The 27,372-nt window shown below is 47.2% G+C and overlaps 1 protein-coding gene across 1 annotated transcript in view; it reads right to left on the bottom strand.

Moving 5' to 3' along the window:
* Positions 1 to 27,372, bottom strand: part of NPHP4 (nephrocystin 4) — a 941,192-nt gene that overhangs the window by 49,532 nt on the left and 864,288 nt on the right. Inside the window, exons 26-27 of the mRNA XM_078642627.1 lie at positions 26,162 to 26,247; positions 18,695 to 18,866 (exon numbers count right to left, since the gene is read on the bottom strand). Of these exons, the coding sequence (XP_078498753.1) occupies positions 18,695 to 18,866; positions 26,162 to 26,247 (258 nt within the window). The remainder of the gene's footprint in view (positions 1 to 18,694; positions 18,867 to 26,161; positions 26,248 to 27,372) is intronic.

The following is a 27,372-nucleotide window of genomic DNA, read 5'->3' as shown; positions in this document are numbered from 1 at the left end:
ATATGTAATAGTAGTGGGACACCTCGATGTGACAATGCTCACAATTGTGGCATCTATGCTATGTGCCTAACACTAACCAAACCTCCTTCCTTGACACTCTCCAACCTGTGCTCTTTCAGGAAGGACCCACATACCCAAGGCCTATGGGGAGGTGACTTTAATTGTGTTCCTGACGTGACCCGCGACCGATCTGTTACACCGTTGCCCAACACCCCATGAGTTCGGCAACTCAATATTTCTGTGACTGGATTCCACATAGACGACTCTATGATGCATGGCGTTTAGGTCACCGGAATGACAACAAATTCTTATTCTACTCCCAATACATGACATACATAACAGATTCGATCTCTTCTATGCAATGACTGTCTGAGCAGGCAGATCGTCTGCACAGAGTATCTAGCATTCACACTGTCGGGTCATTGCCCGCTGCAACTGACCCTGAACTGGGGGAGAAAACACCCTAGAATACCGACCTGACTGGTGCAGACTGAAGCACTATCAAATCTCCCCTCCAGGGAAGCCCTTACAATGACTATTACCCAGTACTTTGATCTTAACAAAGGCAGCCCCACCTCCAGGGTGCTGGAGTGGTATGCACACAGAGTTATCATTAGGCACCATTGATTGGTTGCTACGTGGGTGGGGGGGGGGGGGGGCCAAGTCCTGAACGAGGAGTTGCTGACCCTCGAGCGCGAAATGTGCCTCCTTGAGATGAAAGTGGCTAACAAGACCGCGGAGGTCGAGGAGCTCCAACAGCTGCAAAGGCAGCACAGAGAGTCAGAAACGCATCTGGGACGACATGACTACAAACGGAGGCTCGCCTGCCTGCATGCTGAAGGGAACCTCTCAGGGAGGCTGTTAGCATGGCTGGCGAAGGAAGACCAGCAGCATTCACCGATAGGAGCCATTAAAATAGGAAACAGTACATTAACTAACTCACAGGCTGCCATCGACGCTGCATCTGGAATAACTATCAGACCCTGTACATGGCAGGAAGCACGCTCCCACCTGACTAGATACACGGATTCCTACAGGGGCTCCCGATACCCAAACTGTCTCCGCTCCAGAGTGGCAATCTAGATGTGCTTCCTCAGCTTGAGGAAATGCAGACAGCCATTGCTCATATCACCCAGAACAAGAAGCAGGAAGAAGAGGTCTGCAGATTGAATATAATGCTATGTTCACTGCGCACATCATACTCAACACCTGTTAGAGGTGTTCAACGAAGCTAGGACGATGGGCCAGCTGCCAGACTTTCTACACGAGGCACTGACTGTGGTCCTTCCCAAGCTGGGCCATGACCCCCTTGGCTGTTCGGTCTTACAGCCCGCTCTCCCTCTTAAACCTAGACTATAAGATATTGGGGAAAACGCTGGCCAACCGTTTTCTCCCTATAATTGGCACTTTGATTCATGAGGATCAGTCAGGGTTTATACCTAGGCACAACACCTTCCTTAATGTTTGGTGGCTGCGGTGTCTCATACAGGCTAATCCAGCTGGGTTACACGGGCAGACCACGGTGCTACTTGATATAGAGAAAGCATTCTACACCCAGGAATGGGAATATCTATTGGCCACTCTGGAGGGTATGGGTTTCGTACCGAGATACCTCAGCTGCATTTGCACCCTGTATATATGTCTGACGGCACAATACTGGAAAGGCCAGCAGATCTCAGGCAGTTTTGTAATACAGAGAGGTACCAGACAGGGCTGCCCCTTGTACCCGTTGATTTTCACCCTGGCCAAGTAACTCTTAGCTTGTAAATTACACCTTCATGTGCAGCAAAGGAGATTCCGGTAAATGGAGTACACCATATTGTTTCATTCTACATGGATGATGCCCTGTTTTTCTTATGAGATGTGGCGGGTATGATACTGCTGCTGGAGGAATTTGGTAATGTGTCTGGTTGAAATCATGCTTCTCCCTGAACCTGGAGCCTGACAGAGGTACTTTACCGGGACTCCAACTCTAATAGTGCTATGATACATTCAAGTACCCGGGTGTCCAGATATATCATGCGGATAAGGACCTCAAAGAGGGTAACGTAGATAAACTGCTTGGCTCGATAAGCATACCCCTCCCCTTCTGCCTGACCTTGCCCCTCTCCCCAGTGGGTCGAGTGGCGATTTCCAAAATGCTTCTATTCCCCCGACTCATATAATATTTTGCTGAGCTGCAACTTTCGCTTCCTGGTAGATTCTTTCATGACTCTTGCTGGAGTTGATACCGGTCGTGGGCAGACAACGTGTGGCAATATCCATACTCCCATGGCCTCTGCTTGTGTGTGGACTCGGTGCTCCCAATTATTAACTATACTGTGCAGAGGCCCAGCTGCATCTGGCCCGTGGCTCTGAGAAGGCGGACATCCTCATGATTGTTGAAGAGACTTGCATATACACATGTCTAGCCAACCCAAGAAACGCATCAGATGTCGGTGGCCCATTACTGCTGGTGGAGGTGTGTACATGGCAGAGGGTGCTTCCACCATATTCCCAGCTCATATCGGTATGGCAACTATCAGGCCTCTGGGAGGTCCCCCAAAGATTCAACCCAGTACCCACTGGCGTAACGAAAATTGAGGGAGCCTCCCTGCAAGGTATGTAGAGGGCCCCCCTCCGGGCTCAATTAGGAGCTCTCCGGGCATAGTGCAGTGCCGAGGGGGCCCCTTGGAGCTTTGGGCCCCCCTGCACTGCGTGGGCTGCGGGGGCCTGTGTTACGCCCCTGCCAGTACCTTGGAGGGAGGCAGAGATTGACTACCTGTGGGACCTTCTTAATGATGGCACCCTCATGCCCTTCTGGGACATCATGAACACTTATGGCCTGGGGCAAGTGACTTTCTGACATACCACACCATGCAACACGCGATACATACCACATGTGGCCTCAGTGAGGCAGAACCACCCCACTCACGGACAGTACACACACTTCTGGCAGGTGGCGGCCCACAGCGTGCAATCTTGGTTTTGTACATAGCACTGTCCTCCCCTCTCTCCGGGGTAACTGAGGGAGCGTGAACCAGGTGGAACTGTGTTCACCCACAACTGTAGACAGAGAAGCTCTGGTCCCGGGTGCTTCAACATGTGAAAGCGATCTCCCGCAATCCAAGTTTTGTTTCGCACAGTTCAATTATCTGCATCAGGCATTCCTAACACCACAACGCACTAAAATCATGTTTCCTGCGACATCCCCCGAATACTCTAAATTTTGGGTGTCAGAGGCCGGATTCTACCACATGGTCTGGGAGTGCCCGGTGATACTGAGATCCTGAGAAGAGATTACAGGCATTACTGCCGAGCTTACAGAGCATGCCCTTACGCCTTCATCCGAGTCATGCCAGCTTGGAATTTGCCCAAATCCGAAATGGGACACACAATTGCATAGCTTTATTGACATCTCCTTTGTTCTCTTGAATCGACAAATTTCTTTGTAATGGAAGGTGCCCACAGCCCCCAATGTCCAGCGCTGGCTGACCACTCTACTGAAGTGGGCATGCACAGAGGCACACTGCTACCCACCAGGGTAGGATGACGGGAGGGTGGATATTCGGAGATCCACATCAGAAACATAGAAGTGAAAAATTTAACCTGCTTGCCCTGAATGACACCAAAGACTACTATGGGGGATGTACATTGATAGGACCATGTGATCATCATGCTCTCCTAGGGACCCCTGGACCACTGGGGGAGGAAACCCAGTGGGGATCACTAGGGAAGCCTTGGGCAGGCTGACAGAATCCGGGATGCATACAAACACCCTGCTAACATCCCCTCCAGAATCTCACTGTAACAAATAATCAGAGCTGATGTCTGGGCATCTACGGTCCCCTTCACCAGCTGCAGTTTTGTACCTGTAACACACCAGTGGCACAACCCGGACTCCCACTTACCTAATACACTGCTACACTCTTGTGAGACCTGAGGTATTCTTACTGCTAGAAGACTCCGCTGTTTGTTCTTTTCTATCTCTGTTTTTGACAATGTTAAATGATGCACTGAGAAATATTGTTGACTAATTGTGGTCATTGCCAATACCAATATGTAGTGACTTTGTTTTGGTTTGTTTAAAAAAGAATAAAAACATATATAAAAAATCCACCTGCTGGATTGGATGACAATACTGAATCACCCAGCATCCGAATGCCAAGAGAGACATAATGAGTTCTATTCAATAAGGTACATTTACATGTTAAGCTCTACTCAAGGTGTAACTCTCAATGTCGCCTTTGCTATTCACCGGAGTGGAGTTTTTCACCTATGTGTATGTTTCTAATTCCTCCTTAGGGGAGGTGGAGTGTCCTACAACTCAATTTTGGAATGTAGAATTACTATTAGTAACTTCCCAACTGCTAGAGGAGATCTCCCTGTTTAAACACATAGGGTAATTTAAAGAAGCTTATAAAAAAAAGGATAAATACAAAAATATTTTAAAGTAAAATATAAGTGGACAAAAATGTAAAACATCTGGTATTAAAATGAAACTAATTACAATGAAAATACTATAAGATATTACCTCTTCAAGTTAAATTTGCATTACATTATAAAATACTTTAAATATGTTAAATGAATGTAAAAATATTCATTTTTGTAAAATCACCCACCCTCACACCCAAATTTATTTTCATTTAATTTGTAGCAAACTTAGTTCAAAGTTATGTATTTAGTATAAATATTTTTACATCTTAAAAAACAAGTTACTTTCTTTTTTTCATTAAATGTATTAATTAAAAGTTTTCTTATTATACTTAATTTCTAACACTCAATAAAAAAAAAATATATCAATTTTACATTTAGAATGAACTCTGCTAATTTAACATTAATCCCAATGAGGTGGCAGTTTAATTCCCTGCCGGTATTGTTTTCTAAGGGATTGGGTTGCAGTACCAGTGGTTTGCCATTTGAGGTGTTTGACTTAATCCAAAGGCTTTGCTTCAAGCCTGTGTAAGTCTGTTTAGGCACTATCTGGTTTGTAGTAAACAGGTAAGTGTATTTTGTGAACTGTAAAGGTCTTTTTTTGGTATGTGTTTTGGTATGTGTGCACTCATCCCTAAGTTCCTCCTTAAATTTACCTTAACCTCACAAATTTTGTAGTAGTTATTCCTCATTTTCCTACCACTTCCTCCTATCACTACCACGTTAACTACAAAAAAAGTGTAAGTATGTGTGTATAGACCAGGAGAGGCAGAAATCTACACCGGTAGGTTTGTAAATTGCTTTTTATAGGAGGTAAATAGTACTACTGAAGTAGTACTTAACGTACTCCAAAATCTTTTTGTGAAATGAACCCACACCCAATCTGAAATTAACTAAATCGGCTCTGACCACCAGAAACAAGATGATAAGAGAGAGGAAAACTACAGACTGAGTATAAGAACATGAATAACAAGTTATTTACCTTTGGTAATGCCTTATCTGGTAGAAATTCTATCTAGCCGCAGATTCCTTACCTTAGAATTATCCCCAGGAGTCAGACTGGATCCAGGATTTCTTGAACAGTACCTCTGAGTGCTGATAGTTCCAGTCATTCAGATTAGTGTCAGCGGCGGTATCTGAAGCTAGAAGTAACATGCGCGGTGCTTATATAGGCACCACCCCAGCGCATTGATATCAGTTTCTTTTCACAACCTTTCCAAGTCAGAAGCTCAGAGACCCTATGAATACCAATAAACTGGTGTTGAATCAGTTTGCAGAGTGGGGAGGATGGGAGAGTTGTATGGAATTAGCAGCTAGACAGAGCACCCTTACCTTAGAATAGATCCCGAGGCAATACCTCCCTGGAGCTGGATCCGCATATAGATTTGACCAAAAAGTCCTGCAGGACCAAATGGGCAAAATACCCATCAAAAACGAATCTGACCGCCCAGGCAGTGGTGCTCAGTGAACATGTGCAAAGACTCCCAAGTTGCTCCCTGACAGATGTCCAGGACAGGGACTCCCCAAGCTAATGCAGTGGTCGCAGCCATGGCCCTGGTGGAATAAGCATGCAAACCTTCAGGTGGTTGCTTTTTGGCCAATACATAGCAGATCTTTATGCAGAGCACTATCCATCATGAGATGGTTTGCTTCTGTACAGACATCAATTTCTTTGCCCCGACATACTCAATGAAGAGCGGATTGTCCACCTAGAACTCTCTAGTATGATCAAAGTAGAACAGTGCTCTTTTTGGGTCCAGACAGTGGAAGTTCTCGTTTTCTTTATAAACTAAGCAAAGAAAGTAGGCAAGGTGATATTTTGGCTTACATGGAAAAATTTCACCTTCTTTGGAAGGAAGCAAGCAAGGGTTCTAAGAACCAGTTTGTTTGGACAGGATATCATGTAGGGAGTGCCAGCACTTCACTGATCCACCTGGCCGATGATATGGCCACCAGTAAAGCCGGTTTTATGGCCAGTAACCAAAGTGGACAGTTCTCGAAGGGCGCGCACAGGAAAAAGGTTACGACTCGGTTGAGGTTCCATTGGGCATAATGAATGGCCTGGAGGGAAACGGGTGTGGAAGTCCTTTGAGGAAACGAGTCACAAGAGGTGACATGAATAAAGAAGGTTGACCAGCAACCACAAGAAAGCCGATATGGATGATAAGTAACCCGTAACAGTGCCCTGAGCAGAGCCCTGCTGGGCCATAAAAAGAACAAACAATAAAGGGGATAAGGGTGCAGAAAGAGGATTAATGCTTTGGAATGTACACCGTGTGACAAACTTGTTCCAACTGTATACCATCTTGGTAGAGGAATGCCTGGCTGCCAAAAAAACAACCTCAGAGTCAGTCTTACCAAAACCCAGGATAGCGTTTGAATCATCAGAGTCATAGCCTGAATATCCTGGACTCGCAGTTCATGAGTACAGGCCTGAAAATGCACTGTGTCAGAACAGCTCTGATAAAAAGGAACGTTTGCGATAGAGTTATGTATAACCTCGGCACATTGATAGTGAACCCCAGCGAATGGAAAGTCGACTGTAGTCTGAAGGTGGGAGATGACTGCCTGGGCCATGCTCGCCTTCAACAGTAAAGTCATCGAATAAGGGGAAGACTGGAACCCCTGACCTCCGCAGATGTGCTGCAACTACCGCCATTACCTTGATAAACACCCGAGGAGCACTGGAATACCAAAGGGGAGCAGGGCGTACTGAAAGTGAGGCACACCGTGGACCGCAGATAATGCCTGTAGACAGGCAGAATGGGGATGTGGTAATAGACATCCTGCAACTCCAGCACTACCATCCAGTCTCACGAATCGAGGGCATACAGGATCTGAGCTAATGTGAGCATCTTGAACTTCTACTTCAAGAAGAATTTGAGAAGGCGAGGTCTAGAATAGCAAAGAGACCTCTGCCCTTTTTGGTCACCTGAATGTTGCAGGAATAGCAACCACAGCCTACTTCTGATGCTGGCACCGTCTCAAAGGCTTCTTTGGCCAAAATAGCCAGCACTTCCTCACGAAGCAAGGAGATATGACCCTCATTAGCCTGTGGTGAGAAGGTGGCATGTGTGGGGTTTCAAGAAAGATGATGGAAGAGACCCTCTTGATGATTTGAAGAACTTTCTTGTCTGATATTATGGACTGCCAGTGACACAGGTGAGGGCGAATCCTGCTTTTCACTGGGTGCCAGTGCTGGTATAATGGCAAACTAAAGGGGCTTGGGCAGCGCCTGGACGGGGAGGGTGGGGAGAGGACAGTGGACAACGTAGTTTGAGGGAACTCCGTCTGCGACCAAAAAAGACTGAGAGGCCCGTTGGCCTTGTTGGCTGGGCAGGAAAGGACGCAGTTGGTAGCGCCTATCGTAGCCAAGGAATAGACAAAAAGCAGACTGAGATTGGCAAAGAGTCACAGATAGGCCCAAAAATGTGGCCATACCCCTGCTGTTTTTCAAGCGCTCTAGTGCTGAGTCTGCCTTTTCACCAAAGTGGTGAGAGCCATCAAGGGGCATGTCCATTACCGAAGCCTGGACATCCACTGAAAAGCCACTGGTTCTCAACCAGGCATGGTGTCCGACGGCGCAATCGCTCTGCTTAGTGAGCCAGTTGTGTCCAGCCCACATATGATGGTAAACTTTGCTGCATCTCGCTTGTCATCAATTGCTTGGGTGAGTATGGCTTGGAACAGTGTGTGTGTATGTGTGTGTGTGTGTGTGTGTGTGTGTAGCTGCCCAAAAGGCAGACAGTGTTCATGAACCGCAGTGCTAGGCTGACGGAAGAGGACATTCTCTTGCCAAAAGTGTCCGCCTTTTGAAATCACTTTCCAGTGGAGAGCTAGGGAACGTGCCAGGGTTAACTCTGGAGGTTGAAGCTTGGACCACCAAGCCCTCTGACGTGAAATGCTGGTTGGGGCTGGTTGAGGAAACCATGATCCCCAGGAGTGGGGAGATGGCAGCTGGCAATCGCCCTGTGCACAGGAGCTACTGTGCAGGGCTGGGGCCAGGCCCAAAGCAGGACATCTGTGAGGGCTTCATTGAATGGAAGGAGAGGTTCAATGGGGCGACTCCTGGCAGAAGCACCTACTGAACCTCTTGACTGCCAATGAGGGCAGCACTAGGTCTAGGACCTCAGCTGCCCTCTGCACCACCACTGCAAAGGAAGCTACCTTCTCCATAGGCATGTCAGGAGGAGAGATCAAGCCAGTGTCTGGTGAGGTGTGTAGCCCAGTTGCATCAGCCAGTTCCTCATACCAGTTGTCTTCTGGTTCAACAATGGGGTGGTGGAATGCATAAAGGTCCTCATACCCCTCCCAATCATCTCCCGCGCCAGGCCTATCAAAAGAAAAAGGCTCTGTCTTTCTCTCTCTTCAAAACCCCTTACCTTTTGGGACACCTGTTGAGACTCCCTTGAACCATGGAAGTGTCTAGAGGCGTCTCAGGAGGTCAGGGGGGCGTTCATCGCCTCTGCAGAAGCCTGTGTTTCAGGTGAGTGGCTGTGACACCACCCCTGCGGGGCATCAGCAGTACTGGGAACGACAGCCCCTGAGCGGACTCCGTGGATGGTCGCTGTCTTGTGGGTGGAGTTGCTCCAGATCCTGCACCGGATCTATGGGGCCTGAATGGCACCAAGGGCAGACCCACTGGCGGGAATCCAGTAGGGGCACTTTTCGAACCCGTAGGCCCAAAGGCATTCCTGAGAGGTCCGGCCACCCAAATATGAAGTGTACGGCCTCATAAAACTCCTTGAGTTGGGCCAGGGCGCTCTGGCTCCTGGAAAGTCTGGGTGGCACAAAGCAGACCCAGGGACAGGTTCTGCGGAGGAGTGAGACATTGAGCAATGTCGTCATTCCTGTTCCTCATCTGAGGACTTGGACTGGTGTGGTGAAGTAGAAAATTGCTTCGACTTCCTTTGTTTGTGGAACTTACCCAACGACTTTGACTGGGATGACAATCCTCGGAAGCGGCACCACGAGTAAAACCAAGACCTTCTGCATGACCGGGACCGAGAGTGTTGGGAGGCACCTGTCGTGGTGCACTGCACCACGACAGGTGCCTCCTCAAAACTCCGGTTCCTTCGGTTCATGCCACAGCAGTCCTCGGAGTCATGATCCTGCTTCAAGCACCACAAACCAAGTGTGACAGGCACCAGAGGGTCTGAAGCCTTCTGATTTCTTAGGGGAAATCCCGAGCACAGCAGAATAATTTGTTTTTCAAAAACAGCTTGAAAAAAGGTTCGTCAAAAATACATTGGGGATATCCACTGACTGGTGCGAAAATAACTGATGACAGCATGCTGGGTTAACGCATATGCACAGCCCCCAACAATTCCGGCGCAGAACGCAGGGGTAGTGCTCAAGAATTTTCAGATCCAGTCTGATGTCTGGTGATAATTCTGAGGTAAGGATTGTACAGCTAGAAGTATCTAGCAGATTTATTAGTTGGGGTGGATGGAAGTCCACCACTAGTAATATATATCACTAAGCTATTGGGTTCAGTAAAATGTTTCAGTAGTTTAACAATGACACACAGCCCCTGGTAGCTATGGCACAGAGCAAACAGACTTAACTTAAAGAAAATGTCTAAAACATTTAGAAGCACCAATACAGTTAAAATGTTGAAGACACAACATAAAAAAATCCCACTTTAATACATAAAAGAGAGAGCAATGTATTAATCAAAAGGACAAACACAATGAAGGGAATCAGATATGAATTAAAGATTGAATGATAATAAAATGTAATATTGAATTAATGATTGAATGATATAAATGGATATGAATTAAACATTTAGTTAAAAATAGTGCCAAAAAGAACAAATGCACAAATTACTTACCTTCGGTAACGATATATCTGTAAGAAACATTAGTTAGTTAGATTCCTTACCTTCGAATAACCCCCAGGCGTCAGACTGGATCCGGAAAGTTTTCGTCAGCAGTACCCCTGTGCGTCAATAGGCGTTGTCTGCGGCTCTGCATCCGTCGGCGGCGACGTGATGGCCGGGATGATGTTGTCCGAGTACTTAGACGCCGCCCTCGCGCGCGGACGTCAGTTCTGTATATAGCTTTCCGCGCCAGGAACGCAGAGCCATGCAAGAAACTGACACTGGTGCCATGAAACTAGGGCCATGAAAGGGATGAACTTAACCCTAGAAATGGGGGGGATGGGTGGGGCGGTAAGGAATCTAACTAACTAATGTTTCTTAGATATATCGTTACCGAAGGTAAGTAACTTGTGCATCTGAAAGAAACATGTTAGATTCCTTACCTTAGAATAGATACCCCAGCAATACCAACCCCGGTGGTGGGTCTGCGAACCAAGATCACACCAGGAAGTCCTGGAGAACCGAACGGCCAAAGACGCCATCCCTCCAAACTTGGCTGTCGAGGCAGTAGTGCTTGGCAAACGTGTGCAGCGAGGCCCACGTAGCTGACTGACAAATGTCCTGCAAAGGGACTCACCGTCCCAGGGCAGTAGTAGCCACCGTGGCGTGAATGAAATGGGCGTGCAGCACCTCAGGAGGATCGTTTTTAGCCAAGGAATAACAGACCTTGATGCACAAACCGAGAGATGGTCCGTTTGTGCACTGCCCGTCCCTTCTTAGCGCCCTGGTAGCCAACAAAAAGTTGGTTGTCTACCCGGTACTGTTGTGTGCGGTTCAGGTAAAAAGAAAGCGCACGTTTTGGGTCCAGACGGTGGAGCCTCTCTTCATCTTTCGAAGGATGCGGAGGCGGAAAGAAGGTGGGCAAGGTAATGGTCTGGCCGATGTGAAAGGCAGTAACCACCTTGGGTAGAAAAGAAGGAAGAGTCCTCAGAACAACTTTGTCCGGATGGACAGAGAGGAAAGGAGGTTTAGAGGAAAGAGCCCGGAGCTCACTCACTCTCCTGGCAGAGGTGATGGCAACCAGGAAAGCAGTTTTGAGAGTCAGAAGACGAAGAGGACAGTTGTGGAGTGGCTCAAACAGAGCACACACCAGATAGGTTAATACCAGATTCAAGTCCCAGTGAGGCATTATGAAAGGAACAGAAGGAAACATGTGAGTAATGCCTTTCAAGAACCTATTTACAACAGGGGACTTGAAAAGAGAAGGCGGATCAGGAAGCCTCAAGAAGGCTGAAACAGCTGAACGATATCCCTTGATGGTGCCCAGAGAAGAGCCCTGCTGGGCCAGGGAAAGAAGAAAGAGGAGAACCTCAGAAAGAGGGGCGGAAAAGGGATCCACAGCATTTGCTGTGCACCATGCCACAAATTTGTTCCACCTGCAGGCATGTACCGTTTTTGTGGAGGGACGCCTGGCTGCCAGAATGACATTACAGACTTCAGGAGGCAAGTCAAATGGCATCAATGCTGCCGCTCAATCTCCACGCATGGAGGTGGAGGCTGGACAGGTTCGGGAGGAGGACATTCCCCTGCTGCTGCGACATAAGTTCCTCCTGAAGAGGCAGTCGAATCAGAGGATAGATTGACAGACTGAGTAGCTCGGGATACTAGTATCTTCATGCCCAATCCGGAGCCACAAGGAAGACTTGAGCCCGGTCGCACCTGATCTTCTCCAGCACTCTGGGCAGAAGTGGTATAGGCGGAAAGGCGTATAACAGACCGCAACTCCACTCGCAACAAAAAGCGTCTCCGAGCGAGTGCCGCTTTGGAAACTCCAACGCGCAGAACTGATGACATTGCGCGTTCTCTTCTGTGGCGAATAGATGCAACCAAGGCTCTCCCCACTGCTGAAAGAGACCTTGCACCACATCCGATTTCAGACGCCACTCGTGATCCATCATGCACCGACGGCGGAGTTCGTCCTCCCCTGGCGTTCAGAGAACCTGCCAGGTGTTGAACCACTAGGGTGATGCCCTGATGTTCCAACCATGTTCAAAGGCATAGAGCCTCCTGACAAAGGGGCCACGACCCCACCCTGCCCTGTTTGTTGCAATACCACATGGCCTTGGTGTTGTCCATGAACACCTGCACTACACTTCCCCGGACAGAGGGACGGAATGCCTTCAGTGCAAGTCGGATCGCCCGCAGCTCCAGAAGGTTGAAATGGAGCAGGGACTCCGCCAGAGACCAGAGGCCTCTGATCTCCGCCTCTCCCATGTGGCACCCCCATCCCAGGAGGGACGCATCAGTCACCACTGTGTGCTCCGGTTGGGGAAGGGAGAGGGATCTGCCACTCACCCAATCGTGGTCCGTGAGTCACCAATGCAACTGTCTCGCAGTGCCCTCCGAGATCAGGATGTGGTCGGAGAGGTTGCCTCGATGTTGTGCCCATTGGAACCTGAGCTAACGTCAGCATCTTGAACTTCTCCTTCTGGAGGAAGCCGTTGATGCTCCTGACGTCCAAGATAGGGCGTAGGCCCCCTTTGCCCTTCTTGGGAACCAGAAAGTAGTGGGAGTAACAACCCCGTCCCACTTCTGGGCCAGGAACGCGCTCGATGGCCCCCTTGGCCAAGAGGGCCGTAACTTCCTCCCGTAGAAGTTGCAAGTGATCCCCCGACATGCGGTGGTACTGTGGTGGCATGGCATGGCTGGAGGGGTCGCATCGAAGGGGAGGGAGTAGCTCCTTTGGACAATTTGCAGCACCCACCTGTCCAAAATTATGGTACGCCAGTGGAGGAGGTGATGGCGAACTCTGCCTCCCACTGGCGTGGAATGGGCCTGAAAGCTCGGACTAGGAAGGCTTTGAGGCAGATGCTGCGAGAGCGGATGTGAAATGACCGGCTCTCTGTCCCCCTGCTCCGCCACGGCGGAATGCAAGTCCGTGACCGCGTTGAGGCTGGTTCTGCGAATAAACAAACAGTATCCCAACTGGACTTATAAGAAGACAATTAAGCATGTATGCATAAAGCATTACAGAAACAGAAACAAGGAGACTCAATGATTTTTTCAGGCGCGCTCATGGCATCGTATAATTAAAGTACAAGAACAAAATAAAGAGGTACAGTTGTAGCAGCCCTGTAAGTAAACAAATAACAAAACAACCCGAATTGCACTTGGTGCTAAGGATGTGCAGTTGACACAAAAGTGACGATGCTAGTGGCATTTGTGTTCAGCATATATGGCGCAAAGTGACTGGTGCATGAATATGTACAGTGAATAGTAAAACACAATGTGGCTCCAGGTAATTTATAAAGCTAAATTTTCCAAAGTTTTTGCAGGATTGGTTTAGATGAGCCACATTAGGGGCTGCGCCATTTATTGCGCTGGACTGTCGACGTTGTTTTTATCCTCTTTGTTTGGGATCATCTTCAGGACCGGGTTGTGATAAGGAATTGGTGCTGAGAATGTCTCGCCAGTAAATGGAAGGCGAAGGCAGATCGGATCAAAGGGGTCGCATCCAATGCGATCCAGAGGGTGGGGGAGCATTGTAGGTCGCGTCCAGTGCGAGCTGGACCGGATGGCTGATCGGCCCGGGTTGAATCCGAAGGTCGATAGGAGTGGATCGGTCCAGGGGGTGTCTTGAATGGAAGCACCAAACGCTGAGTGAAGCAGCGGCGGACGGCTGTGACTTCGAACGTCCGGGTGGTTCTGCGGCATGTGGCTGGGCGAACGTGCGGGGGTGCCCCCTCCGTGGCCACGTTAGGAGCGAAAAGCAGAAGTTTGCTGGCGCTGGGCTGACAGGCCCAAGGACCTGGCCGTAGCCCTGGAGTCCTAAAAGCGCTCCAGCCCACTATCCGCTTTGTCGCCAAAGAGGCAACGGCCATCAAAAGGCATGTCCATGAGAGTACTCTGGACATCCCTGAGAAGTTTGTGAATCTCAGCCAGGTGTGACGACGAATCGCCACCGTCGTTGCCATCGCTCTACCCAGCGAGTCTGTGGTGTCAAGTCCACATCGGATGGAATACCGTGCTGCATCCCGCCCCTCAGCAAGAGCTTGGGCGAGCCGTGCCTTGGCCTCCTCTGGACACTGGGGCAGCAAGTCCGCCACTGTATCCCACAGAGAGTGGGTGTAACGGTCCAAAAGGCATGCGGTATTAATGCTTCGCAACCCCAAACTGAGGGAGGAAAACAGTTTCTTGCCAAACTGTTCCATCCTTTTGGATTCCCGGTCCGGTGGTGCGGTCGGAAAGGCGGTCTGGGACGTGAAGGCCTGGATAAAAAGACTCTCCTGGGTGGAATGTATGGACAGAAAGCAGGGGTCGCCCGGGGCTGGGCGTTGGCGCAGGGCCACGTTCCGATCCACATGAGAAACTGTGGTGGGCTTGGACCAAGTACCCATCAGAACGTCAGTGAGGGCCTCATTAAACTGCAGTAGAAGCTCCGAAGAGCTTACTGGCGGTTGAGGCACCTCAGTGAGGAGGTTAGTCCTCACGGCCATTGCAGGGAGCTCAAGGCCCAAGGCTGTGGCCGCCCTACGCAGCATCACAGAATAAGTAGCTCCCTCCTCCGTAGCCACGGAAGGAGGAGAGATAAAACCAGTGTCCCCTAGCTCATCTGCCCAGTCCTGACTTACCTGGCACTGCTGTGCCAGAGGGTCCTCATACCCCTCCCAGTCCTCCCCTTCGTCCGTGTCCTGATAAACAGGCATAAAGGACAGAAGCGGGTCATAAGCGAAAGGCTCACCCATCGACGCCGGAGACTGCGCCGAGCGGCGCCGCTCAGACGCCGGCCCTTGACTGAAACCAGGGACGGTGTTGTCCGAGAACGGTGCCGGGAGCGGCACCATGGGGGTCCGCGCCAGCGGAGGAGTCGTAAGGTCAACTGGTGTCGACCGGGATCCAGGCCTGGATCCCATGGGGCCTGCGGCATCGGGACCGAAGTCGATGACGGCGCCGGGGCCGTAGCCGCCGGCTCGCTACGACCCCCAGTCGAACCTGCCGGGCCGAAAGCGTGCCGGCAGGCCACGACGGTGGGAAGAGAGTCCTCATGGCTACGAGGAAGTCTCAAATCTCCCCTGGAGTTGCATTGAGTCCAGGGACCGGAGGGTGTGGGACCGGATTCGACTCCTGCGGCTCCGGCGGAGCCGTGCGGGTATGCCACCCGAACCCTCGGCCGAGTCGCGCGACCGGCAAGGGGAGTCAGAAGAGCGATGTCGTCTCTTCAACTTCTTTTTACCATGCCTCGACTTACCGGAGTGTGAGGACTTAGATCCCGACCAACGGTGAGGACTGCCGGATCTCGAGGAACTTGCGGGACCGCTCCCGCCTAGCTTTCCACCTCAAGGCCCGGCAGTCGGGGCATGACTTGTCATCGTGGTCGGCCCCCAGACAGTAGAGACACCAGCGGTGGGGGTTCGGTAACCGACATCAGTCGGTGACAGGTGTCACACGGCTTGAAACTGGGCATCCCTACTGGCACCAGGAGTCAAAGTCGACTCGAAAAAGATAGGCAAAATTGTCCAAAAAGTTAGTTGGAAAATAACTAAGGGTACGCTCTTCCCGGATCTGCGCTTCCTGGTGCGGAAAAAAGAACAGACGTCAGCGTACGAGGGTGGTGTATAAGTACTCCGGCGACATCATCCCGGCGATCATGACGCCGACGACGGACGCGGAGCCGCAGACGACGCCTACCGACGTGCAGGGGTACTGCTGACGAAAACTTTCCAGATCCAGTCTGACGCCTGGGGGTTATTCTAAGGTAAGGAATCTAACAAGCGTGTTTCTTTCAGATAGCCAATGATAGACGATGGCAGTGGTAGATCGATACCTAGGCGCGATTTTAGGTAGACCGTAATGGGGCCCAAGTCATATACACAAATTCGATTCATCCCTGTGAAAATATGGAAGTCAAAAAGAACCACTTCAGAAAGAGACTTTGTCACTTTTAAAAAAAAGAAAATGTTGAGATTTCTTCTGGGTTCTAATGCAGAAATAGATGTTGCCATTTTTTGAGAAGAAAAATCCTCTCTGCACAGGCGCCTGCAGATGTGATAGCTGCCACTCTGGAAACTAAGGTCGGGTACCTGAAGCAGGCTGGTGCACCTGGAGTTCTGGAGTTTTAGAGATTTCTAAATGGTAATTTTCCAACCGCAGAATGGTATTAGTCATGTTTTTGAGGGTGTGGGAACTCTTAAGTGGGATGAAGATGAAATCCAATCAGATGCTGTGGTTTTACCAGCCAGGTACCTTTATCCAGTAAGTCCAGCTGAAGCTTTGGAAGTAAAGTTCTCAAAAGTTTCCAAACAGCCTTTTAGTGCCCAAACAACCACAGGAGTAAACTTCTAAGGCCCCTAGGACCTCCGAGGAGACACTTGGAGACTCTTAGGGTGTCAGAGAGAGGCCAACCACAGGTTGCAGTCCAGGTCCAGTTGCTACAGGTTGGTAGGCACTTAAGGAAAAAAGTCTCTTGCAGCTTGTTGTGTCCCTGCAGCCACATGGGGTCAGCCAACTGATCCTTGAAGTCCGCTTCTTTGTCCTGGGTACCTGTGGGAGAAGGTCTAACCCTTCAAGTCCCATCACATGTATCAAACAGGAGGTGTAGTCCTTTGTGTGTTCTTCAAAATGTCCAGAGAATGTTCTGAGGAGTGCATTATTTATGCCAGCCACCACCTGGTGGGTAGTGGTGACTCATGGACACCACCTAACCAGAAGGTTGAATGTCTACAGGGGCAAACCTACCCACCTTTTCAGTAGTTCTTGCTTGCCTTCCTGCACACAGGCCCAGAATGCCTTGTGCCAGAGAAATGCCGAGATGACTGAGTCTTCAGCCACACTAAAGTTGGACTCGGTAAAGGGAAGCAAGGACTCAGAAGTGAACAAACAGGCTGTCAGCTCACTGTAAGGACATTGTTTGGTCTAAATGGAGGGCAGCTGCAATGCTTCAGATGCCCACCACCGCAAATGAAACACTCGCTTCCATTAGAAGGCCCAACTGGCCTTCTGTAAATGAATATATAAGGCATCATCAAACTAGTAAAGGGGGATCAAGCTACTCCCATCATGGCCATCATTAACATCTTGGAGTAACCCCTTCTCTTGCATAGGATCAGAGTCATGACCAAAAAGAGAACGGTGCCTCTGCTAATAAGTGGGACATGGCAGAGCCGTCAGGTTCTATGATGACAGGTTGAACATTTGTAACTTTGTAGCATGACATCATTCAAGGGTACAACAATGGCATCAGCACTAAGTCCTTATCTAGTGCTGGTAGTGTCAACACTGCTGATGGTGTTGCCAACATTGGCGATGGTGTTGAAGGGACCGCCATGGATCTCAGGACTGGAGATGAAGTCTGTACCAGGGACAGTATGGGCCCTGTGATAGGTTTCAGGGGACAGATGGCAGCAGGAATAGACATGCAGACTGTACCCCGTTGTGGGCCCCCGCAATTCCTTGGGGTCCAAAGGCTCACCAGAAATAGTCTAGAGCACAAAGATTATTTGCTTCAAAGCCTCCTTGAAGGCCTAAATCTACTGTAGGGTTTGACAATGACCGTGGAAATTCAAGCAATATGGGGATAAGGCGAGGAATTAGTTTTGTGGCCAGAGACCTTGAAAGGGTGTGACTAACATCATGTGCCCTCCCAGCTTTTCTTTGGCGTCAGAGTGGAGGGATGGGGTCCAGTCCAGCTTTACTTTCTTATGCTTGTGCTTGGACTTACCTCTGGAGTTCAAACACAAATTTGAGCAGTTATGGGAACAGGCTTAGGATCAGGACCGATTCCTCGCCCGAGACTTAGACCTATGCGGAGGCCAAAACCACTTCTTGTGTTTGGCGACATACAGCCTCGCCTCCCAGTCTAAGATCTCCTTCAGATGCATGAAGGTGCACATATTGCGCTATTCAGAACCATGACACCAAGTTCAGACACCAAAAACACATCCCAGGCAGATCTGTGACCAACATCTGCTTTCTACATTCGTAGCCTGACTTGAAAACTGTTGTTTTGGGTGGAGACATTGTTCGCTAGTACACTGTTGAAAGCATTCAGTTGTCAGAAAAACCAACAATGTTGGGAGTGGAGCTTCGATTCCATGTCGGAAGGCACAGAAAGAAAGGAACTGACAGCATGTAGGGTTGGCACTTATATAGCACTCTGCTCTGTCGCTTCTGGGTCGGTGTGGAATCAGCGTGGAGCTACACAGCATTACCTAGTGACGCAAGAGAGCACTACTTGGGGAAAGGTTTTCCGGAAGCAGTCTGGCACCTGGGGGGTATTATAAGTGAGGAATATGCAGAAGTATCCAAAAGAAAATAGTGCAGAATTACATTTATCACTTCAGCAAGATAGGACATACTAGGTAATCAACTGACAATGCGTTTGTTATAATTTTGGTAAGTCAGGAAAAATTATGGTGAGAGAAAAAAATAAGAAAACCTGTATCTTCTGAAGTGTTTCTTTACCTTGAATTCCTGTGGATGTGAGGTGAAAGCTTTCACTTTCCTGACGGCCTGGGTCCCCCGTAAAACCAGAGAAAGGCGGGTGAGTTGCCCAGTGATGCAGCTGATATCGACACGCTGCAAGGAATGAACATAAAACTGCCAGATCTGAATTGGAGCAGCGAGCCAGGGATCCCTGTATTGGAAAATAAAGTAATCAGACAAGTAAGGCTGGGCACAATTAATTTTTCTGCAGATTATAGGTTTTGTCAACTAAAATGTTGCACATATGAAAACATGTATAGTGTCAGTTACACTGAAAACTATGACTAAGTTGCTGTGCTGTCAGTTTGGGGACAACATCTTTGCAGGTATGATCACAATTCATACAAACTACCATTTGTAATTGTTCAAATTTAGATCATTTCTGCTGTATCTTTTGCAAGACTTCAGTAGACAGGAAAATGAACATGCAATGTCAGGTGGATTTAATGGACCGCAGATGCTGCTTCACGAGGACATCAAATACTTTCAGAGCTTACTTAAAATCAGTAGAATATATCTGAGTTGTGGAATTACTATTGGTCAATGTCCATGACATATTGATTGGAGTCAAGGTCAACATGTTATCGTATTTATTTTGGCATCTGGACAAATAGGCTTAACCCCAGTATTACAAACCCTTCAGCTACCAGGTTATAGTACCACAGTATGGATCTAAAAAAGAGGATTGTCTGTAACTAAATTAAGATTAGATTCTAAATGTAAAATTGTATAAATCTCTATATGTAATTAATTAATGCAACGCCTTTACTCTTAAGACAAGCGCTTAAGAGGGAAATGTAGTGAGATGTGAGCTCAACTTGCATTACTGACAGGGTTCCTGTATAAAAGAGTGTACATGAGTTTGTAATTTACCAATTTGAGGCTGTTTTTAATATTTACAGATTGCTTCCTGATTTTAGGCATACACATTTATAAGCTTGGAATCAAGTTTGGTGATTGTTTGCTATAATATGTACATGAATTTGCAACTTGAATAAAAAACCTTTTTGCTAAAATATTGTGCAACGTTAGATACCATTTGTCTGACACATCATAAACTAAAGCCTGTCTGATGTATGCTAATATTAAAAGAAGATTAGTAAAGGAGAATCAGTGAGAAAAACTTACTTGCAATGAGAAAATAAATTAAGGGTTGAATTAAAAAAAAAAAGTCCCAAAAGTTCACATCTAGGTATATGTTCTAGAACTGATGCAGATTTACAAACTGAAAGAATTTACAATAGCTTACAGAAGTAGGTCTGGAAACTGTACTTGCTCATGCCTAAATTTAACTGGAGATTGCAAATTCTCCTTACCTACAACTCTCTTAACCCACTCAGAAAGTATTAATTTAGCCGGTCAAGAATATATCTCCAACTTTTCCCAGTGTAGGGTGAAAACAGAGAAAAATTGGTGAATTCCCTAGATATGTTAATTTGCTTGTGTGCACAAACTTGCAGGGCATTTAAAACCTGGTTCTACTGTCTCCTGCCTACTTCCAGCCACTACATGTAGATCAGAAGCAAGGTGGCAAAGTCAGAGCCTTGCTAGAATCCAAATCCTGACATAACATGAGCCTTAACACGATCAAAGAGACTATTATCAGAGTATTGAGAATGCAGCCATAATTATTTCTAAACTCACTATACTAGCACGTAAAAGAGCACATTGATTGATTTTTTTAATGGACAAATAGATTTCTGAAGCATCCTGTCCTTTGGACAAGTTGATATTGTGTATTTTCCACTCCCCTGTATATACAGAGGTAGCCCAATCTCGGCCATATTTTATTACATTCAGACAAATAGTTGGACCTTGACCTTGTCAAAGGGACATTATAACCAGATCATATGTGGCTAGAAGTCCTGTTCAGAGACATTCAATCGAATAAGTAACTTCTATAATGGTATTGTTAGAATTTTTAAAAAAATAACCCCTGCTCACCCCCTTGGTAGCTTGGCACGAGCAGACAGGCTTATCTCAGAGGCAGTGTGTAAAGAATTTGTGAACACAAACAGTAATACAGTGAAGACACTACAAATGGAAATCACACCAGTTTAGAAAAATAAGTAATCTTTACTAGACTTAACAAAAGACCCAACGACAAAAATCCACAATACTGTAATCAAAAATAAGGCTTTATAATCGCAGAAAATAGCTTAGTTCAATGTGGGTGGTAAATTCGACACTTCACTCTCAAAGTACCTGGGATGCGTTACAAATACAAACAAAAGGGTCGCAGGGAAGTTGATGTGCTGTTCCTTACACTCAGGGGAGTGGATGCGTCGGTTCTTGAGGCTCGCTTCCTTACTGTGTGGGGAGTTGATGTGTCGTTTCTTACTGCGGCCCGGTGACGATGCAACAAGATGGCGCCTTGATGCGATGCGACGATCCGGAATGATGCGACAAAATGGTGTCTTTGATGCAATGCCCAACAGTGGGTGTGATGCGTGCACGCCTGACGGCTGTGCAGCCAACACGGTAACTTCTGAACCGTGACAGGCCTGTGACACGCATCTCCGGTGATGCGATGGCGACCTCTGCGGCAGCGACACGCTTCTCCGGGGATGCGACACACTTCCTCAGTGATGCGATGGCGAACAGCTGCGGCGGTGGACGCTTCTTCGGCGATGGGATGGCAACTGTTCTGGCAGCGACATGCTTCTCCTCGTTGTGTCGCACTTCCAGCTCCCAGCGACACGCAGTCTTCTCTAAGGGCCCAAACAACAGTAGGGACCTCTCTGCAGTTAGAATTCCCAGCAAGATAATTCAGGGAAGCTGGTGGTGAAGTCTTGTAGCCCTGAGACTTCAGGCAGGAGGCAAGCACACTTCAAGCTCTTGGAGATTCTTCCTCAAGATTATGAAAAGTTCATAAAAGTCCTTTTCCCCTTTCCTTGGCAATAAAGTAACCACCGCCGGCCAACCCCAGAAATGGCAAAACAGCACAGAGGAAGTCTCCTCCTTCGGCTTCCTTGGTTCTTCTCCTTGGCAAAGTTTCGTCTTGATTCCCAAAAGTGATCTAAAGTTCTGGCTCCCAATATTTATACTAGTAAATCCTTTATCCTCTGAAGGCAGAGGGTGCCTGTGCCCAGCCAAAACCAGTTATGTGCAGCTTCCTTGCCGGAGGTGGAGACAGCATTGTTGAAAGCAGACCTGGCCCAGGTAGCTGAAAGGAAATCTCCTCCCCCTACTCTCTATTATATGAGGGCTCAGGTCAGTGAAGGGAAATCTCCTCCCCCTACTCTCTATTCAATGCAGGCCCTATTTAGCCCAGCCCTGACCCATCAGACTGCTGGAGCCAAGGCATTCTCCAGTCCCCTGTCACAAACCAGACATGGAATACACAAACTTAGCAGAGGCATGCTGGATGGTTAGGCAAGAAAATACATACTTTCCAAAAGTGGTATTTTCAAACACAGAATGTAAAATTTACCCACACTAAAAGATTTATTTTAACATGCTGCGTTCAGGCATACTAAATTCGAATTTCTACCTTGGTCCCTGGGTCAGTTAGAAATAAGATGTTATAATCAAACTGCCCATTCTGGCCTATGCGAGCAGGTAGGCTTGCAATATTGAAAAACGAAATTGGCTATAATTCACTTTCAGGACACGCCACACACATCAGGGCATGTCCTACCTTTTACATACAATGCACCATGCCCATAAGGGTACCTTGGGCCTACCTTAGGGGTGACTAACATGTAGAAAAAGGAAGGTTTAGGGACTGGCAAGTGGGTGCACTTGCCTAGTCGACATGGCAGTCCCAGACTGCACACGGGCTCTGCAATGGCAGGCCTGAGCCACAGCTGCTTCTGTGGGTGGTACAATCAATCAGTGCTGCAAGCCCACTAGCAGCATTTGATTTATAGGCCCTGGGCACACATGGTGCACTTTACTAGGGTCTGACAAGTAAATCAAATAAGCCAATCATGGAGTCACTAATCCATTACAACAATTTACAATAGAGAGCATATGCACTTTAGCACTGATCAGCAGTGGTAAAGTTCCCAGAGTCATAAAACCACCAACAACAGGTAACAAAAAATACAGCCAATCAAAGGTAGTAAAGGACCCCAATATGCATATGTGAAAAACCACCATGGTGCGTACTCGAACAGAATCAAATAGAATTAAATGTGCTCAAACCCTACACCACTACGTGCTAAGCTCCAAAGGTGTGTTCAATCTAAACAAAAGAAAACTTTAAAGAAAAAGTTAAAGAAAATCGACATTGTCATGATTAGGAAATGTAAACAACTAAGTGCAGAACTCTAATTAGAAAAATACCTCACTGTGTGTACCAGCATGACATCTAAAAGAACGACATTTCACCGCCACAATCGGCTTCTTCTTTTGTTTAAATTGAACAAACCTTTGGAGCTCAGCCCGTAGTGGTGTAGGTTTCGAGCACATTTGATTCTCTTTGATTCTTTTTGAGCATGCACTATGGTGGTTTTCACATAGCATATTGGGGTCCTTTACTCACTTTGATTGCCTCTCTTTTTGGTTCTAGCTACCCCTGACGAAGAGAATTCATGCCCGAAATGCACTGGGACGTTAGCAGTATAAATACCCAGATGAACAGGACATTCCGTGTGCCGAAGAAAGACGCCTGGATGGGCATTTCTCGTGCATTTAAAGTTTGGAATTCTACTGTTTGACTACAAAAGTGTACATTCCGAGGATAATGGTTAAATTTGGTTAAAACATGGATTACTTGGTTGAACTTGTACAATACTGCGAGTATAGCTGTTGCAATTTCTGCATCGCAGTGCAGCTTGAATCTGGTGTGAAACCATGCACTGGTATTTTCTTGACTAACTGTTGTGTTCAGGGACAAAACACATATCAACTCTGCATGCAAATCCTGGCCTGGAGCATATCAAAGTGTTGTTTAGATTATTAAACTAGGAGTGCATTCTATCATCAACAATATTCTTAGTACTTTTAAAAAGATGGAATTTTCTTGCCTTAGCAACACAAAATGATGATGGATGGAATACTGAACATTGTCAAACATTCCCCGCCAGTCACAGATAAGGGTTAAATCCATTGATTCTGGCCTAGAAAGTTGTTGGCCTCGCAGTTCGGGCTGGACTATTCACATGGGGAGCAGGGTCAAGATTGATTTGCATAAGGCTGCACCCGAACTGGGTTGGCATGGTGAGCAAAATAACAATGGAGGTGAGTATCTGACACGTTTCAGCACTCCATTCATCATTTTGTTGTGTTTGCGGTTTTCTTCCCTTAGTAATTTGGTGGCTGAATCTTGTCTCTGGTCACATGACAGTGTGTAGTTGGTAGTTGGGCTTTGAGTATTCCTCCTAGACAGCCACGCACATTGGGAGCTTAGGTGTAACTAGAAGGCCCTCACTGGCAGGATGGGTGAGACAAGCTGGACACAGCCTCACTTACACCTGAATAGGCCTGTGTCCTAACAACCCTGCATTGTCACTCCAGCCAGCTTGGAGCCAGGGCAGGGGAGTCAGGGGAATCTTTGCATGTCAAAGCAACTGTCTAGAAGCTTCTCCTACCTTCCAGGACCAGACACCACCACTTTAGTACACTTCTGGACCTGTGGCTACTCTGCCAGGAAAGACTGCTATGCTGCTATATGACGGCCACTCTGCTGGACTGCACTCCGCTGGACTCCTGCTTTGCTGTGCTGAATCTTGCCTGGGTGAGAAGGACTGGATCTGTATCTCTTGAACATGGGACCCAGAGTGACTCCAAGGGCAAGATGGCTGCCTTCCTGATCTGAAGTCTCAAGGACTTAACAGGCTTCCAACAACCATGCATCTGCACCTGGACTCTGCTATCTGTGAGCCTGCCCAGCCAAGTGGGTCACCCTAGTCCTGGACTCCTGGCAGTGGTCCAAAGGGGCTCGGCCAGCCTGTGGAGCCAGAGGAAGTGATGTATCTCCTCTGCTGCATGGCGCAAACCCATGCAGAACTGATGACTTGCCCCTGCTGCGTGGATTAGACCCGTCGCAAAGACTTGCATTGCTGCTGCAACCCACGTTACCTTCAGAACCACCGCCAGTGCAGGCCCTTGCATCTCTCGTCGATGGCAGCCTTGACGATAATGCAGGACTCTGCATCGCAGTCTCACAACTTTTGGAACTGGCACATTGCCCCAACTGCGTGTCGTTTCCCTTACACATGGCTTCGCAGGATCCTTGACGTGGACGCAAAAGGGCCTCGCCGCATTTTGGAACAGATGCATTGCCTTGGCTGCAAAACGCATCTTTGACACACATCCATGCAACGCTCGGCCAACCAGGATTGAAAGTACTTTTGTTCAGCAGGCCTAACTGGGTCCCTATAGCTGGCCGCACTCCATCGCTGTCAGCATAAACTTGTGACTTTGACTCAGTCCGGCATGACCAGATATCCACAGTTGGCGCTTTACTTTACAATTTAATATCTCTGGTTCTACTAAGTGGATTTGGTTGTTTTGATCTTGTTTTATTTATTCTAAATCAGTATATTTTTCTAACACTACTGTGGGCTTCTTTTGTGGATTGCTTTCACTGTGTTACTGTTTGAAGGGTTGCACAAATACTTTACACATTGCTTCTAAGTTAAGCCTGACTGCTCTGAACCAAGCTACCGAGGGGGGGGGGGAGCTCTGGTTAATTGGGGGTTGTTCCAAAACTTTGTCTTCGACTTACCAAGGATGGTCACTTCAAGCAAGATGAGAACTGAAGTAGGTACAAGCCTGAGAACAGGAATGGGAGTAGGACTGCAGCTTTGAGTGCAACTTGCCTCATTTCTTGCACTTGGTGATGTGCATTTTCACTTCCTGCTCCCTGATAGAGTTCGGGTGCTTGCAGGAGCATTTTTTACATTATTTGATGTTGTACCTAGACGCCTCATGCAGACAGTTGGGGTATCTATGATGTGTGTATCCATGATAGACATCTGATTCCTGCCGCTGATGCATAGTTTGGAGCCTGTGGTCTCCAAGAGAGACATTTTCCTTATCACGTGTGTTTGGGAGACAACCTTTGGTGTAGGTAAACTGACAAAGTAGGGAGCGGAACGAATGACACAGAAAGAAAGGGATCTATATAGGGCTCTATGTTGTCACTTCCTGGGACAGCGCAAGGGCTTCATGAAGCCAATGACACCACTTGTCAGCACGCAGAGGTGGTTGCAATGAAAACTTCCAGATCAAGACTGTCACCAGATGTGACTTCTAACCACAGGAACCTGTGGTTAGAAGTATTTGCAGAAGAGAGAAGAACTTAAATCTGTAGTGCAGCATTTTAAGACTGCAGCCTTCAAATGACATTTCTATATCACCATACCAGCTAATAAAGCAATGAAGAGTGAATAAATGCTATATACATTTTAAATATAATATTCATAAGGAGGGTTGCTTCATATCAAAACCTCAAATAATTTTACAGACAATTAAAAAATGGATTTTTCTACTTACGTATAGATGGTAACAAAGAATTTTTTTATCTGTGGGCTAGGACCTGCAGATACTTTCAAAAATACATCTTGTGGTTCTCCTGGACCCTAAAGGAAGAAAGAAAATATATTATTGGATGAATTCTTTATAATAGTGATCTGGCTTTCCATATATACAAGGGCTCATGTGGTATCTTCTTTTAGTTTTAGTTCACCCTATTTGTTCTACTTGTGTAAAGTTCAAATTAGAATGTTGAGTAAGAACAAGAGATGAGATGTGGTTCAACAGCCAGTGGGGAGGCTGATGCAGTCCATTGCTGAGATACTTCATAAATAAACTGCTTTTGTTGAACATCTGAAGTTTCTGTGTGGATCCTTTAAAGTATGAGACTTCACAAGCCACCTTAGAATAGTATACCAGGCTTGCGGTCCACATAAAACATTGCTCCCATTTTGACATAGGTAGTGTTACAGGTACATAACCTTTCCTTGCCCATCATGAGGTGTGCATTATTATTCAGAAGCATTCACTAGGGAAACATATTCCCACACTGGTCAAATGATGAGACTATCAAAATCAGTGATGGAACAGAAGGGTAATAACAGCACAAACCTTTGGCTAAATCGAATCCCTAGTGCTTAGCTGAGATAAGATAGGTCAACTTGAGTCCGCTATGGAATATGTGTTAATGGGAATTGATCTGAGACGCAACAACATTGTTATACCTCCAGTCCAGTGTAAAGGATTCTATAGTTATCAAATGGGAAGTACAATCAAACAAGCCAATAAATAAAGCTGTGGAAGAAACAATGTCATTATAACACTAAAGGAAGTAGCCAGTTCTCTCACGATAAAACTAAATAGTTGTCTAATTATCTTGTTCATCAAAAAGGACCCAATAACCATATTTTCAGCAGGAAAATCTGCTGTTATTTTCCAGTTGGGAAAGTTCAACTTTGAATAAAGCAATTGAAAAGGAGTTTGTAATTTATACAAATAATTCCACAATTACAACTCCCAAGGATCATGTGCTCTTTCGAAATGTAGTATGCCAATAAGGAAACACTGGTGTGTGAAAGACACATGCTTTACTAGCAAAATGTAATGTACAGAAACAAGGATAATTTCCCAGAAAACAATAAAAAGAAAGCCATGCCAAATCTTAAACTAATGTGTATGGAGCACTCCTCAACTTAGAACCTGATTTTACACTAAAGATCTGATCATTTTGT

The sequence above is a fragment of the Lissotriton helveticus genome, chromosome 5_1 (genome assembly GCF_964261635.1).
Source record: "Lissotriton helveticus chromosome 5_1, aLisHel1.1, whole genome shotgun sequence".
NCBI lineage: Eukaryota > Metazoa > Chordata > Amphibia > Caudata > Salamandridae > Lissotriton > Lissotriton helveticus.
This window is presented reverse-complemented; position numbering and strand designations above follow the sequence as displayed.